Source organism: Zalophus californianus, chromosome 7, assembly GCF_009762305.2.
Source record: "Zalophus californianus isolate mZalCal1 chromosome 7, mZalCal1.pri.v2, whole genome shotgun sequence".
Classification (NCBI taxonomy): domain Eukaryota; kingdom Metazoa; phylum Chordata; class Mammalia; order Carnivora; family Otariidae; genus Zalophus; species Zalophus californianus.
Genome location: NC_045601.1, coordinates 144,693,176 through 144,708,411, shown reverse-complemented (window position 1 = coordinate 144,708,411; position 15,236 = coordinate 144,693,176). Strand labels below are relative to the sequence as shown.

Sequence of the window (15,236 nt, the reverse complement as noted above, 5' to 3'; positions counted from 1 at the left end):
TTGGGCTCAGGTCACGATCCCGGGGGCAGCAGGGAATCTGCTTCTCCGTCTCCCTCTGCCCCCACCCTTGCTTGTGCTCTCTCAAAGTAAAATCTTTAAAGCAAAAAAAAATTGGGGTTTTCCATTAAAAATAATCCAACCACAGCCAGTGCTTATGAGCTACCTAACCTTAGAGTGCTTGGGGGTCAGATGTGGACAAGACCAAATCTCTGCTTCCACAGAATTCACATTATAAATGGATGTGTAGAATGCCAAGCGATGGGGTAAGTGGTTGAACCAACACTGGAGCAGCATGGATGGCTGGTGAGAAATCCCACCAGGGCTGTGGAAGTAGGCTGGCTGGGAAATGCCTTTCTGAGGAGACCGCCGAGCACAGGCTGGAGGAAGTGAAGGAATGACGGTATCTGGAGAGCCTCCTGGGCACCGGGCTGTGGCCACAAAGGGCCTGACACAGAGCGTCTTTGGCAGCTGGAGGACACTGGCCAGAGCCCGGTGCGTGGTGGATGAGGTCAGGCAGCTGCAGAACCGTGCACACGGGGCCTTCCTGGCCTTGGGAAGGACTGGGCGTTTTATTCTGAGCGGGACGGGAGGTCACCGGGGGCTGTTGAGCAGGGCAGTGACAGGATTTTTCTTAGGTTTTAGGAGGGTCGCTGGCTGTGGTGGAGGGAAGAGAGTGCGGGGCCTGGGTGGCATGCTACCCCGGCTGGTCCAGGTGACCCGGACAGAAGGGTTAGTGAATGTAGGAAGTAGCTGGGTTGAGGCGCTACTCTGAAAAAACAGACCAGGTTTGCTGATGGTTTGGACGTGAAAGTGCGAGAGAAAGAAACCAGAATGGCTCTGGCGTGGGAAGCAAAGGCAAAAGAAAAATCTCCTTACTACCTACAGCCCACTGACAAGTCCTTGAAACGGGCAGAGAGGCTTCCTCTGGGGGCTCAGCGGCCCGAGCCAAGCGCAATGTATACTACTACTCTGCTGAGGGCAAAAGGCAATGCTAGCCCGGCCCCCAGGACCCTGTGAGTCTACTTTAAAACATAAGAATTCCTTTGGAAACTTCCTCGATCTCTACCATCCTCCCCCAAGATACGTGTTGGCAATCGTCCCCCAAGCATACGGTCCACTGACGGACGTCTGCAGGGTCTCATGACTCAGGTTCTATTAGACGGTAATAAATGACCTTTCGCCAGTAGCAGCCAGCCCCCGCGAGGTCCTAGAAACCTTGCTTCCAAATTCCCTGTTGACTCACGCTCTCCCTAACCGCCTCCCAACTTGAGGGTATACAATGGGCCGCTTTTCACGACCCCAGTGCGGCTCTTTCTGCCCACGGGTCCTGTCCCGTGCTTTACGAAAACCACCTTTTTGCACCAAAGATGTCTCAAGCATTCCTTCCTGGCCGTCTGCCTCGAACCCTAATGTCTTTCCTACATCTGCTCTAAGGGCTCCGGCCTGAGTAACATGAAGAAAGCAGCTGCCGAGTCCTGGAGAAAAGATGACCAAAGAGGGAGCAGGTTCACAGAAGGGGTGAGGAATCTGAATTCAGTTTGGGAACCTGTTAAAACATGGGAAACCCCACAGGATACAAGTGTACAAAACACATCGGTACAATATCACTCAGGTCCCGAAAGAAGAGCATTACCAGCGTCCCAGTAAACCCCTGCTCTACCCCTTCCAGGCACAACCTGTCTCCATCCCCCAGGGAACCACTGTCCTGCGTTCCAACACCGGAGATCAGTTTCACCTGTTTTTGACCTGTGCTCATACAATAGGCTTGTGTGACTAGCTTTTTAAACTCAGATTGTGTTTGCGGGACTCATCCATGTTGTTGGAAGGAGCTGTGAGCGTCGCACTCCATTCTACCACAGGTGTATCACGTGGATTGTTTCCACTTTGAGGCAGTTGGGAATAACGCCACCTGATAACATCCCTGCACGTCTTTTGGGCACATATGTGCCCATCTCTGTTCCGAGTACACCTGGGGGTGAAATGATCGTGTCAGGGTATACGTAGGTCCAACTTCAGTAGACACTGCCAAACCGCCACCACCCATATTCGAGAGCTTCCACTGCTCTGCATCTTTGCCGACGTTTTCATGGTGTTTTTAGTTTAGCGACCTGGGCCAAGTGTTGCTCCGGATACTTTAGACACCCGAGTGCACACACCAAGTCGGCTGTAGGATGCGCAAGTCTGCAGTATGGAGGAGAGGTCCACTGCTGGGAGTCTACAGTGTGTATTTAAAATCATGGGAGCGGATGGTGTGGCTTTGGAGGAGAGTATAGAGAAACAAGAGTTTCAAGGACTGAGCCCTTAGAAACCCAGCTTTTAGAAATCAGGTGGGGATCCATGCAGAAGGCAGGCAGCCTGTGAGGCAGTGAGATAATCAAGGAGTGTACTGGAAGCCCAATGAAAAGAGTGTTTAAGGATGAGAAGGTGATCGACTCGTCTCCTGAGAGGTTGCAAACGATGAAAACTGAGAACTGACCTTTAGATTTGGCAGGGAAAGGATCGATGTTGACCTGAAGAGCAGCTTTGGTGGACGGCAGGAACCAAACCCTGACTGGTGGGGTGAACATGAGAGTAGGAAGGAAGCAACCGGAGAAAGCAAGTTTGGGCACTTGAGTTTTGCCAGAATGAGAAAAGAAAATCGGGGTAGTTGCTAGAGGCAGATATTGAGTTGATGACTTTTTTTTTTTAAGATTGTATTTTTTCAAGTGAGAGTGAGTGGGGGGGGAGGGGCAGGGGGCGAAGCTCCCAGGGCTCTCCCTGGGAGCCCGACACGGGACTCAATCCCAGGACCGTGAGATCGTGACCTGAGCCGGAGGCAGACGCTTCACCGACTGAGCCCCCCGGGCGCCGAGGTGATGACTTTTAATAGGAGTTAGGACAGTATGTTTGAATGCTCCTCCGCCTGACCCAGTAGAGAGGGAAAAGCTGATGACCCAGAGAGGAGTGAAGTTAAAGGGAAGTCCCGAAGGGAGCAGAACGCAGTGAGCTCGGGGCACAAGGGGGAGGGCTGACCTTAAAACAGGAGCGAGACCAGGATGGCTGTGGAAACAGGAGGGGCCCAGAGTGTTTGGCTGTGGTTGTAGGGAGGCTGGTGGAGGAAGGCTGCGGAAGTTCTCCTTCAGTTGCTTCTGTTTTTTCACAGAATTATGTCATGAGCGGAGACGGAGAAGTGGGTGATGAGCTGTCAGAGGCTTAATGAGAGGATACAAGGCGCGAATGGGGACCTCGGACAGCGCAGGGGAGTGACCAACGGAAGAGGGCGACAGACAGGCCCTTTGAAGAGTCAAAGGGAATTTCCAAGGAGACCCATCACCATCGCTGAGCTCCCTTTGATGTTCCGCTGCATGGGGGCAGGGACAGAATAAGCTGAAAACTGGATTTAACCAGGATTTTCCTAGGACAGTGTGACCCAAGAGAGGGTTAAGAGAGCAAGGCTGCTTGAGAGACATGGATTATAATAATGACCTGTGGCATTTACGTGGAGAATGGAGGGAAGCAAAGAAAAACCCACAGGTCTTACTGTTCTAGGTTTTGTTGAGGCTGAAAACAGATATGTCGTCCTAGAGGGAGGAAGCTGAAAAGGTAGGAAGGAGATGGCAGTCAGGAAGCGGGCTGCTTGCCATGGAGGTTGTGAGGCGTGTACTCACTGGTGAGGACACAAGGTCTAGGGTGTGCCTCCGGGTGGAGATGTCTGAAGAGAAAGAGAAAAGCAGACGGTTGGAGGAGAGGAAGCTGAGACCCGGGAGCGCGGGCGTTGGGTGGACTGACGACATGACTATAACCGGGAAGAGTGAAGCAGGTGCTGTGATCTCAGGGTGAAGCAGTGACTTGGGATCAGGAGATGGCCTCAAGAAGGGGTGGTGGGTGGTCTAGTTTGATGACGGATGTCTTGGCGGCAGGGGGGTCTAGGGCCGAGGCGGAAAGGATGGCCTGTAAGTGGCAATGAGGGGCAAGGACACCTACCTCACCTCCAGGCCCAGTTAAGTCTGCTTACGTGAGAGAGATGCAAGGGAAGAAGAGCAAGAAGGCAAAGGAAATATTCTAAAAGAAGTGCCAGAATTACCTGAAGAATTGTCTTCAGAGTCTGATCCATCTTCTTGTGAATTCTCACACTGTGACAAGTGCAAATGAGAAAGTAGACTGATAATCTGGGAACATTTTGGATCAAGACTAAAGAGTGATCACAGAGCCTGGGCTCTGTTTACCGGAAGGAGGAAGGAGAAGGGCAGTGGGAGGGGGCCCAGCCCTCAGACGGTAGCTACCCAGTTTGTGTTTATAACTGGGTCACTGGCTGCAAGTTAAGTAGGGCAGATACATTACGAGGGAGGAGAGGAGTCAGTATTCATCCTAAGGATCCTATGTTTCGGAGGCAAAGTGCCCACGGCCCAGGTCCCTAGGTAAATTCGAGCCTCCAGGCTGAAGAGAATAGGAAGTGAAACTGGATGGGCCCTAGGAAGGAAAGAGAGGCGCAGGGGCCCCTGAAGGAAGGGTACGTAGGTGAGGTGGGGGGACCTAGAGAGCCAGAGGCCAATGGGACAGTGTGGGGCGGTCGGCATCAGTGACTTCAGCATGATCCCAAACCTTCTGAATCACACAGCCGACTCCCCTTGTACAATCCCACACTGCTTCCGCACCCTTATTTTCTGCTGACGACCTGGCTGGCGCTGCACATCGGCCCACCAGGAGAGCGCGGGGCTTGCGCTCATCACCCCCGCCAGCCCTCCCGGCAGGCGCGGGTCCTGCAGCTAATTAACAAAGTAGCGGCCTGTGTTCTACGGGAGTCTCAAATGACGGATCTGATTTCCGCTGGTCCGTGTGAAGAAACTCCTGTAGTCCGGCCACACCTGGCCTCAAACCCTGGGGACCAGGCCCCGGACAATGACCACAGCAATAATAATTACTGTTTATCAAAAAGCAGCATTCCAGGCCGCTTCACATGCATTATCCCATTTTTTAAAACGACAACCCTAGGAGGTTTGTGTTGCTATACCTGCTTTTACAGGTGATAAAATTGAAATTTAAATGGTAACTAACTTTCCTGTCAATCATATAGTAAGGGTGCAATGGGCATTCAAATTCTATTCCCGCTTGCTTCCAAGTCCCTATTTTCCTACCTCCTCACAATGCCCACCAGCAAGTCACCAAAAGTAATGCCTCTGAGTGTTGAGTCGACTGGGTTTCTTCCAGGGGCAAGAACGCATAGACACACACCTCTTTCAATCTCCACCATAGTTTTATGTACTCAGCGTTCCATCTCCGTGACATTTTCCTTGCCAAAATGTTTCCCCAAACACAAGATGAGTCTTAAAAAAAATAGTAACAACCTTTGATGAAGCTCCTTGACAAAACTTTTGAAAATCTAAATCACAGCATCAAGGCAAACTTCATTGCCTCGGTGTACCAGAGGACTGCCAGTCTACCCTCAGTTGAAAAAAAAAAAAAAGCAAATGATCAATACTTTTAAAATGAATGTCTATACTGTAATGATCATGAAGCAATGGACAGAAAGTAGCATTACCATTTAGCCCTGAAATTAAATATCCTGACCATCAATAGAACTATAGGTTTTTAACCTGTCTATACATCAGAGAGCTACAGAATAATAAAATGGATACTGTAAGTTTTCCTAAAATTGATTCTTTTCAGTGCCTGAGCCACTTCTCACCACCTTTCACCAAACCTTTCCTCCTGTGGAATCAGACCAATTCATTTGAAATCAATTTGTCATAAGTGAATTAGACAGAAATCAATGTATGACCAATTGGCTGAAAAATCAATTCACCCATTTTCCAAAAAAAAAAAAAAATGCATTTAATTATAAAGTTACAATTGAGTAAACGGGGAAAAAATAGGGCATGATGAAAGTGAAAACACTGGATACATGAATTCTAATATTTTTTTAAGATTACTGTAAAATTTAAGCTGGGCAATCTTCATTTTTCTAGCATACAAAAATGTTGGAAAAAAAATAATCAATTTGGGGACATAAAGATCATATAAGGTAGTTTCATCTTCTAATCGGTTATGAAAAAAAGACTAGACTCCAAAACCAAAAACTTCAGTGTAGCATTCGTACTCCCATAGACCTTGATCATCGATTTGCTGAGAAACCATCTAGGGCGGTGCTTCTCCAGCTTTAAAGTACGTGACTCACTGAGGATCTTGTTACTGCTTCTTCAGCAGGCTGGGGAAAGGTCTCAGAGTTTCTCACGAGCCGCTTGATCCATGCAGTTCACTCTAAAACCGGCCCTGCAGTGCCCTCTTCAATATGAAACAGCGAAGTTTCTGGTACGAACTGCTCGAAAACACAGAGCTCCTCTGCCATTTACCACACTGATGGAATAATGGCAACATTTTCTGGAGATCGGCAAAATGACAACTAACACTCAAAAACAGAAAAGAACTCAAAAGTACCCTCCCAAATCCTACCCACACAGAATGTTAACATTTATAAATCTGGTTGCTAGAAGTACAAAATTTGAGGAATTGAGTGAATACCACAGTGACTGAGAGAGAGTGGTCCTTGTGGCTTCTGCTTGGAAAGCTCCGTCTCTCAGATCCTTCCCTGGCTGGAAACACTATTTTCCAAAAATGGCCCTAGCAGTATTTCCGGTCCTAAAACATTCTTCCAGAAAGCCCATTCTCCCACTCAACCTCCCCAACTCGGGGGCTGTCACCCCTCCTTGAGCAGCACTCAGCAGAAGTGACCTGGTTTCCAGGTCTAGGTCGTAAAAAGGAGAAGACCCCGCTCCCCTCACTTCTCCCTCCAACCCAGAAACTGCCTCTCCAGCCTCCCCCCGGCCCCGGTCCTTTGTAGCACACACACAAGCACAGACGTCCCCTCGCCTTCTAGGAAACAGATGTTTGGAGAGAGTTCTTTGAAAAGTTGGACTTGGTCTTTATTACTGTTTTCTCTCCATAATCCAAGCAGCTGACAAAGAGGACTGTATAAACCCCAGACAGCAAGTGGCACTCTTTTGTGCGAGAATCACCCTTTAATCGGCTCCTGAACCTCTGTCCTGAACGTCTGATACACAGCCACTCACTTCCCTGAGCGTGAACTCTTTCCCGTAAGGTTCTCGACTTCATGCAGAAACCACCTGTAATTAAGGGTCTTTCTATTTTTGATTCCTGGCTTTGGGCACCCCCCTACCCCCCCCGCCTGGTAGTCCTGGTGCTTCTTCTTTGGGCATGCTGGGGTGCAGGGTGTTCAACCCACACAATCCCTGGCTCACATGTGAGAACTCTCACCCAGTCCCCCCATCCATCATAAAACCCCACGCCAGGAACCCCTCCACACTATTTTCTGACCATGTGGGGAGCTTGCTGTGCTCTCCCCAGAAAGTCTCACTTTCACACCATCTTGGTGCCGGTGTGGAGTCATCAGTCTTGACATCTGATCCACTGTGCCCGCGTCCGGTCACCAGGCCACCACCTCCATCTGAGTCCTTGCGCGAACACAGCTTGGGTTTCAGCTGGTGATCTTCATGCATAGGTGTTAGGAATCCAACGGCCTGCCTGCAAAAATTCTGGCTCTTCTACAAAAACATCCTGTAAAACTAAGATCACGCCTGTCTGCTGCGTTGGAACAAGACATACTGTTACACCACGCATCACTTTGCTCCCTGTTCTTTCATTTTGTAGTCTATCAGTGCTGAGAGTGTTGGCAGTTGCTAAAGGTTTCAGAAATATGGCAGAACAAATTAGTGTTGATGGGAAGAAAAAAACAACAATCCATTAACTTTTTCCTCTGTGAACTGCAGTTGTTCGATTTCAGTGGTGCTAGATCTCTTTCCAGCTGCTGGTAGAGAGGGGTTCCCAGGAAAAATAGTTTGATGCAACAAGGGAAAGGTCAGAGAAGTTTCTCTCTCTCTGGATTTGTCCCTGTAAAGGGGTGTGGAGAAGGGAGGGGAAGAATGCCCTCACAATGGGTTGGGACCTGTGTTCCAGACACTGTCTTGGTCACAGCCTGTGCCTCAGATGGGCGTCCAGGTGCTTGAGCTGTGGATGAACCCACCACTGCCTGACTCACCTCGGTCCTGGACCGGCAAGAAAATATCCAGGCTCAAGGCCCAGGAAGTAGGGAATGTATGGTTACTAAGTCCTCCTAGAAAGGCAGTTCTGAGCAGAACACTCTAGGGCCAGCAAAACCTGGACTCACAGCTCTGACGGCCGATGGCCCCATCACCGCCCAAGAAGATCCGGAAACAACCGTGGGTCTCTTGGTAAAGGAAGAGATTTTCGGGGGCCTCTTCTTGGCTGCTCCCTTACTTTCTTTGCCGCACCTCTGGGCAGAGTCCCAGAGAGAAACTGATGGCCCCCTCAAGCAGTTCAATGGAAGAAAATTCCCCCAAGATGGGGAACCAAGCAAGGCCAGCGGAGCACTGGCACTGAGCCCTCCCAGAGACACCCCCGAGCCTGGAAGGGCAAGGGCAAGGCTCTCATGGCCACTGGGACAAAGTGCCACAAGCTTGGAGGCTTTAAACAACACATTCCTTTTCACGTTCCTGGCGTCCAGAAGTCTGAAATCAGTGTCGCCGGGCCAAAATCAAAGTGTTGCCAGGGCCATACTCCTTCGGGAAGCTGCACGGGAGAAACCATTCCCTGCCTCTTAGAGATGGTGGTATCACTCCAGTCCCGGTCCCCACTGCCGCCTCCTCTTCTTTGCCTCCCTCTTATGAGGTCCACCCTCGTACTCGGGATCATCTCCCCATCTCAAGATCCAGAATTTTTTAAAAATTTTTTTTATTTGCAAGAGAGAGCACGAGCCGGGGGTGGCGGGGAGGCGCACAGGGAGAAGGAGAAGCAGGCTCCCCGCCGAGCAGGGAACCCGATGCGGGGCTCGATCCCAGGACCCCGGGACCACGACCTGAGCCGAAGGCAGACGCTTCGCCGACTGAGCCCCCCAGGCGCCCCAGGAGGGTGATTTTTTTCACATGGGAATCTAGGAGCTCCTGAGTAGCACCTTGGTCCTTCCCCAGAGGGGAGCACAGAGGAGGTGGAAAGGGATGCTTTGCCCCACACAGGTCAGGAGTGGAGAGAAGGTGGGCAAAGCGGGCTTTCAGTCTCGGGTGTGTGCTTACTCAAGAGTACCACGATCAGCTATGTTTTGGGGGAAGATAACTGACAGCAAACGTGAAGAGCAGGGAATGGAAGCCCAGAGGCAGAGACCAGTTTAGGAAGCCTTCACAAAGTTGTAGCTGAGAGCTCGTATGTGAACTAAGCCAGAGACGGCAGCAAGAGGGGGATCAACAGGGCTGGGTGATGGGCTAACTGTAGGAGTAAGGAAAAGAGAAGAGCCGCAGATGGCACCATAGCTTGAACCAAGACAATGGGTTGGCAGGTGAGGCGGTCACCCTATTGGCATTTGAGGGGGACAGTTCCCACTGTGCCAGATTGCCACACGCATTTTAGGATGTTTATCATCACCGACTCCTGCCCACTAAATCAAAGTAACACTCCCCAGTCACTGTGACCACCAAAATGCCCTCTAAAGGGCTGGGGATACCACTCGACACGGTAGCCAGTCTAACAAGTGGGGTTGAAGATGATGGGTTCCTTTTCACACACATCAGTTTGTGGCGCCAACAGAATAGTGATCTGCAGACACCTAGGAAATAGGTGGAAACGTAGGTCTTAAGCTCATGAGGAAGGCTGTGTGGCGATGTAGACCAGGACCTCAGAGTTAATGGTTTAAGCTGCGGAGAGCCAGAGGAAAGATGCTAAACACAGAACTTTGGAGAATGTCCAAAGTCAAGAAACAGAAGAGTCAGAGAAAGAGATAAAGCAAGTCAGAGTACTAGGAGGGTCAAAGCTCTGAGAAGCGAGATGAAATTCCAAGGCAAGACTGTGTGTGGCAAGTAGGAGCTCCTGAAATCCACAGAAAATGCAAGTTTTTGAACAGGTAAAAATAGTCACATGGCTCAAAAATTACGAAAGTATAAAAAAGTACATTGTACTTGTCACTCCTACCTCTGTCCTGCACCTGTCTAGAAGTCCCTTTCAAGTAACCACTTTAATTAATTTGTGTACCCTTCTAGGATTCTGGTGCAGATAAAAGCAAACATAAATTCATATTGTTTTAATTCTTCTTTAACACTGGATATGGCACATAGAATGTTATTCACCTGGCTTTTTTTCACTCAAAAATATATTCTGGAGATTTTTTTTTTTTTTTTTGTAGTGCTGTTTCATTCTCTTCAGAGAGACAGAATCCATATAGATGACATACAGATTTAGATACAGAAAGAGATTTATTTTAAAAAATTGGCTCATGCAATCATGGGAGCTGACAAGTCCCAAATCCCTAGGGCAGGCCAGCAGGCTGGAAACTCGGGCAAGATTTCGGTGTTAAGGTCTTGAGGCAGAATTCCTTCTGCTCTGAGACACCTGTTTTTGTCTGACGGCTTACCACTGATTGAATGAGGCCCACCCACGTTACAGAGGGTTAGCAACTTTACTCAATAATCACATCTACAAAATACCTTCACAGAAACACCTAGGGTCTGGCCAACAACGCAGCACAGAGCCTAGCCAAGTTGACACACAAAATGAACCATCACAAGACGCACACTATCTCATTGTATGGACAGGCAGAATTTACTCAACCAGTTCCGTAGATGGAAGACATTTAGCTTCTTATCAATTTTTTTTTGCTATTACAAACTATTCAATGAATCACCTCGTATATATGTCATTTGAAATAGGGGCAGATATATGCAACCGTCGGATATTACCACACTCCCCTTCGTGGGGTTGCTCCAGCGACCTCTGAGACCGACTCTTCCCCACAGCCTTGACAACTATGCTGTCAAATCTGGGAATTTTTGCGTCTGATTGGTGAAAATGATAGCCCCATGGAGTTTTAATTCTCCTTTCCCTGTGAGCAGATGTAGCTGAGCTGCAAGGGGACAGGTCAAATTCCGGGGGCTGGGAACACGCGGATGATGGTATGGTGTAGAGCTGAAGAAACAGTCTAAAGGGACAGAAATCTGGCAATATTAGGAGAGAATTAGCTTGGTGGCTAGAGTAGCATGTGGGTTTAATGAAGATGTTTTTAAATAGAAGAGATCTATTAGACTTGTTTAAAGTGATAATGAAATGAGTCACCAGAAGAAGACTGAAAACTGAAGAGTGTGAGAGCAAAGTCATAAAGGAGACAAAAAGGACTGGATCTCCAATGAAGTTGGGATGGAGAGGAGCTAAGTGGTGGGTGTGCAAAGTGTGGAGGACAGAAGCTGGTGGGTGGGGAGCAGACGGCAGGCACCTTTTAAAGGCAGAGGAGGAGGAGAACTTTTGGAACAAGAATTAAAAAGGGAAGGATTAGATTCACCGGTGGGAGAGGAAAAGCACAAGGCGCAGATGCTACACTGGCCAAAGGCATGGGGATTCCTGCCTGCCAAGAACACCAGGGTTCCAGAGAAAAGGCAGAATGGTTGCTGGATGATTCATCCATGTGGACGCGGAGATTCAACAAATATTTACCGAGCGTTTACCCTGTGAGCCACACTGATGTCACTCGGAATGAAACGAGACCAAGAAATAGAGCAGAAGGCTGTAAGTCAGATGCCAAGGTCACGTATGTCTGAGACCAGGAGGAGAGAGAGTGGGGGAGCACGAAGATAAAAGGCATGTTCTGGGAAAAGCAGAGATTTACTTTAGCCTCAGAGGTACGGTGGAAAATCTAGTAACAAGATGGGTCCCAGGGAAAGGAATCGCTAGCATCACGGAGGTGACTGGAGGGAAAAATTCTTCATTTGCGCAGTGGTGAAGGGATGACTTGAACATGAGGCAGGAAGGAATTGGTGGACCTCCCTGTTCCATGAGGAATACTGGTACACATAAAAATAAATCATTAAAGGAAATTTCCATTAGACACGGGCTAGTATAGCGAACTCCACTGTATCCCTCACTCAGCTTCAATACTGATCAGTATTTTGCCAATCTTGTTTAGTGATCGCCCCCTCATTCCCCTTTTATTTATTCCTGGAGTATTTTTCAATAAGACCCAGGTATGATATGAGTTGTATCTCCTAACCCATAAAGGACTTTTTCTTCCTTTTAAAACATAACCATAATGCCATTATCACAACTAATAGAACTAATTTTATAAAGCTGTTTTGATAATAAGTGACCGAAGCATTTGCTAAGGGTACAAAATAAGAACACCGGCGTTTAGAAAGCCTGAGAAGGAAAGCTGACACTGGGCAGGATTAGTTAGGTCTTTGGCAGCACTATTAAAACCTACAGCGTAAAACACGAACGCGGGGGAGTGGAGGGTGTAAACTGTTACCTGTACACCGTAATTGGTTACATATAAACACACGCCTCTCTCTCCATACCTAGCTGGGTAGGTACAAACAGGTGTCAGGGAGGACGAGAGGCTGCGCGCACATTTACTGGATCGGCCCGACGCGGGCAGCACCGTGCGCGGCTCGCTCCTCACGCTCCTCGGGGGCGCCGCGGGCCCCCTCGGTCGGGCGCAGTCAGGCCCCGGGAGGGGGCTCAGTCCGCCAGCGCACACATCCGGGACGCACATCGGCAGGCGGCAGGCCGGGGAACGAGCAAGGGCGACGGCTTCACCCCGACTCCTCAGTTGGTGAGAAAAGGCAGCCGCTCCCCCACGGCCGGCGCCCCGCCCCCAACGGGGCGCACCGGCACGCCCAGCGCCTGCCGAGGGCCGCCCCCCCCCCCACGCCAGCGGAAGCTTGGGGCAGGGACGTCACACAGGGTTCTCGGTGTGGGCGGGGCTTGTCCCTAAGACTCCTGGGAGATGGAGTCCGGGAGCCGGGGCGCCGCGGGGCTTTCTGGGAACTGTAGTTCTCAGCCGTGCTCTCAGCGGGCCGGGAGGGTGCGCGTCGCTCGGAGAGGCCACCTCCCCTGTGCCGGAGGGACGCGCGACTGCGCGCGTTGTGCCAGCCCGCGAAGGAGGCCAAGGCCGTGTAGAGCCGGGTGCCGCCCCGGGAGGCAAGTTCCTGTGTGAGGCTGAAATCGGGCCCGTCTGCCAGCCCAGCGTCTGCGCAGCTGCGGCCCGGGCGGGACCGGGAGGCCGAGCGGCCGCGTGCCCGCCGCTCTGGAACCGCGAACCTGGCCTACAGCGTTCCAGCCTGAGGTTTTGGAAGAAGACCCGCGCGAAGGAGTATATCCTGAAGCCGCTGAGGTCGAAGCCACCTGTGGTTGCTTTACCAGGGAAATTTAGGATTAAGGTGAAACCGCAAAATCGTCTGTGTCAAAGGGATGGTGAGGGGCGGGTTCTGTTGTTTCAGAGCCTCAGAGGAGGCCATGGAGAACAGAAGGGTGATGCAAGACCAGGTGAAACCAGCCTCCAAGGGGACATCTCGGAAGACAACTCTTGTCTTGCTCCGTGATGTCGCCCTCGCATCAGGCCACGACCCCCTTCTCTCCCTCCGGCGCTGCGCGTGTGCCACTATGGTCTGTGGGTCCGGAGAACGAACGCTCGCCTCGCCTCCCGTGCTTCGGGGGAGGGGACAATACAATCATCAGAGCCCCGGCCCACTTTCCCAAAGTGTGTTTCCTTGCAGGGACGCACGGTAGCACAGAAGAATGGGCTCCCCGGCCCCAGGCTTCGCAGACTCAAGCGCTGGCTCTGTGGCCTGCTGGAACTACTATGCCTGCCTCACCTTGCTCATGTTCAAAATATGCGTAACGTCGCGGACGTCTTCGTTAGGGTTCCACCGACTGAGTACATTCCTGTACAGCTTGACAGCAGTGGCTCCCAGATAAGCACTCGGCATTAGTCTTCATTCACTCCAGTGTTAGGAGTTATTAAATAAGATCTGAGCATTTTGCTCTTTGCGCTTCTATGTGTTTTAAATTTCTTAGTAGTTTTGTGCAGTAAGTGGAAATGAGGAAACACTCAGGCTAAATGACTGCCCTGTGTTCGGGGAACAAGTAGCGCCCTTGGGGCTACAAGTCTCGTCTAATGGATCATTCTTCCGACCACCACACCATGACTTCCTTGCTCACATTCTTCTAGCTTGGATCTATGAAGCTACAAAGCTGCAGTGATTCTGTACACACCTCGGAGTCAAGTAATGGGTTGGGCATTCAGGCAGTCCTCAATTTATAAACAGAAACTGACCTTTGCATGGGCTGCACAGAAATTTCTCAGTCCTAAGATGATCTCTGCATGTTTCAAAACGTCTTAGGACAAAGTTCATTAGGATTTATGCTCATGTCTACAGTAGGGAATTATGGACAGACCTCTCTATGGAAAAGTAAACTGAGAGCAAATCGAATTGCTTGGTACCCTCTCCCTCCGCGCGGGATGGAGCCTCACTCCAGATCCTTGCTGATTTTAGAATGCACCCATAGGAGCTGACTGCACTGATAAGTGCAGGCTTCTCCCGTCCAGAACTCAGAATCCGTATTTCCCACACTGTTAACGATGGTTTGTGAGTCAGACACGTTAGGGATATTATTCATTGCATAAGCTTATTTAAGTTTGACCTAGCACCCTAAATGCCAAGCATGATTTCCTTGGAAAATAGTTTCTAAGCTGCTGGTCTCAGGGATTTAACTTGCAGGTATGAGTGAAATTCCTGTAGTTTTTCATTTTGGTGTGCCAATCACTAAGGCTCAGAGACATTCGATCATTTATTTATTTGATAGGTATTTCTTGAACATCTACTGTGTGCCAAGCACGGTTTTGTAGCTATGGGTACAAAGGTAGACAAAAAAGAAATTACCTGCCCTCATGTTGGATTTGGTTAAGAAGTTTGGTTAGGAAGACAGACTTTAATCAAATAATCACATAAGCTACAGATTGTGAAGGAGCTGTGAGAGTAAAATGCCCTGGCCTGGGAGTCCCAGAAAGCTCCCTTGAAGAAGTGCCACATGAGCTGAGAGCTCGTGGGTGAGGAAGACTAAAGGTTGTATTAACCATATTCTTCTTCTTCCTTGACGCTCTGATATTTGGAACCTCACAGACGCAAGGGGGATTGTCCCTTCTCAGGATTAGCAGAGTCCTAGAGATAGCCAACAATTTGCGGGGCCCCCAGCATAGCTTTCATAGGCAAACTAACCAATCCAGAGCCCCAAACGCCCTTCCCCACCTCCCCTTTGGCTGCTACTCTCTGCTATTTACCTTTCCTAATCACCCCAGGTCCCTACACTCCCCCACTGAAATAATTCAAACTGGCCAATTCTAAACCTGCCTACCCTCCTTCGTCTGTTCTTTTCCATATGGAAACCACAATAAAGGCTTTTGCCCACAT

At 49.8% G+C, this 15,236-nt stretch overlaps 1 protein-coding gene across 1 annotated transcript; it reads left to right on the top strand.

Annotated features, from left to right (window-relative positions):
- The first annotated feature begins 8,175 nt into the window (after positions 1 to 8,175).
- Positions 8,176 to 13,950, top strand: LOC113928028. Its single transcript, XM_035728355.1, has 3 exons — positions 8,176 to 8,213; positions 12,701 to 13,205; positions 13,542 to 13,950. The coding sequence occupies exons 1-3, from the start codon at positions 8,176 to 8,178 to the stop codon at positions 13,755 to 13,757; spliced, it is 759 nt and encodes a 252-aa protein (XP_035584248.1). The 3' UTR covers positions 13,758 to 13,950.
- The last annotated feature ends 1,286 nt before the right edge of the window (positions 13,951 to 15,236 follow it).

What these genes read in the sequence shown, in the direction of transcription:
- LOC113928028 (XM_035728355.1), top strand. Translation starts at nt 8,176, where the DNA reads ATGGCCCCATCACCGCCCAAGAAGATCCGGAAACAACC. An exon ending in AAGAAGATCCGGAAACAACC is followed by an intron (nt 8,214 to 12,700) that starts GTGGGTCTCTTG and finishes CCCCCACGCCAG; the next exon opens with CGGAAGCTTGGGGCAGGGAC. An exon ending in CAGGGAAATTTAGGATTAAG is followed by an intron (nt 13,206 to 13,541) that starts GTGAAACCGCAA and finishes GTTTCCTTGCAG; the next exon opens with GGACGCACGGTAGCACAGAA.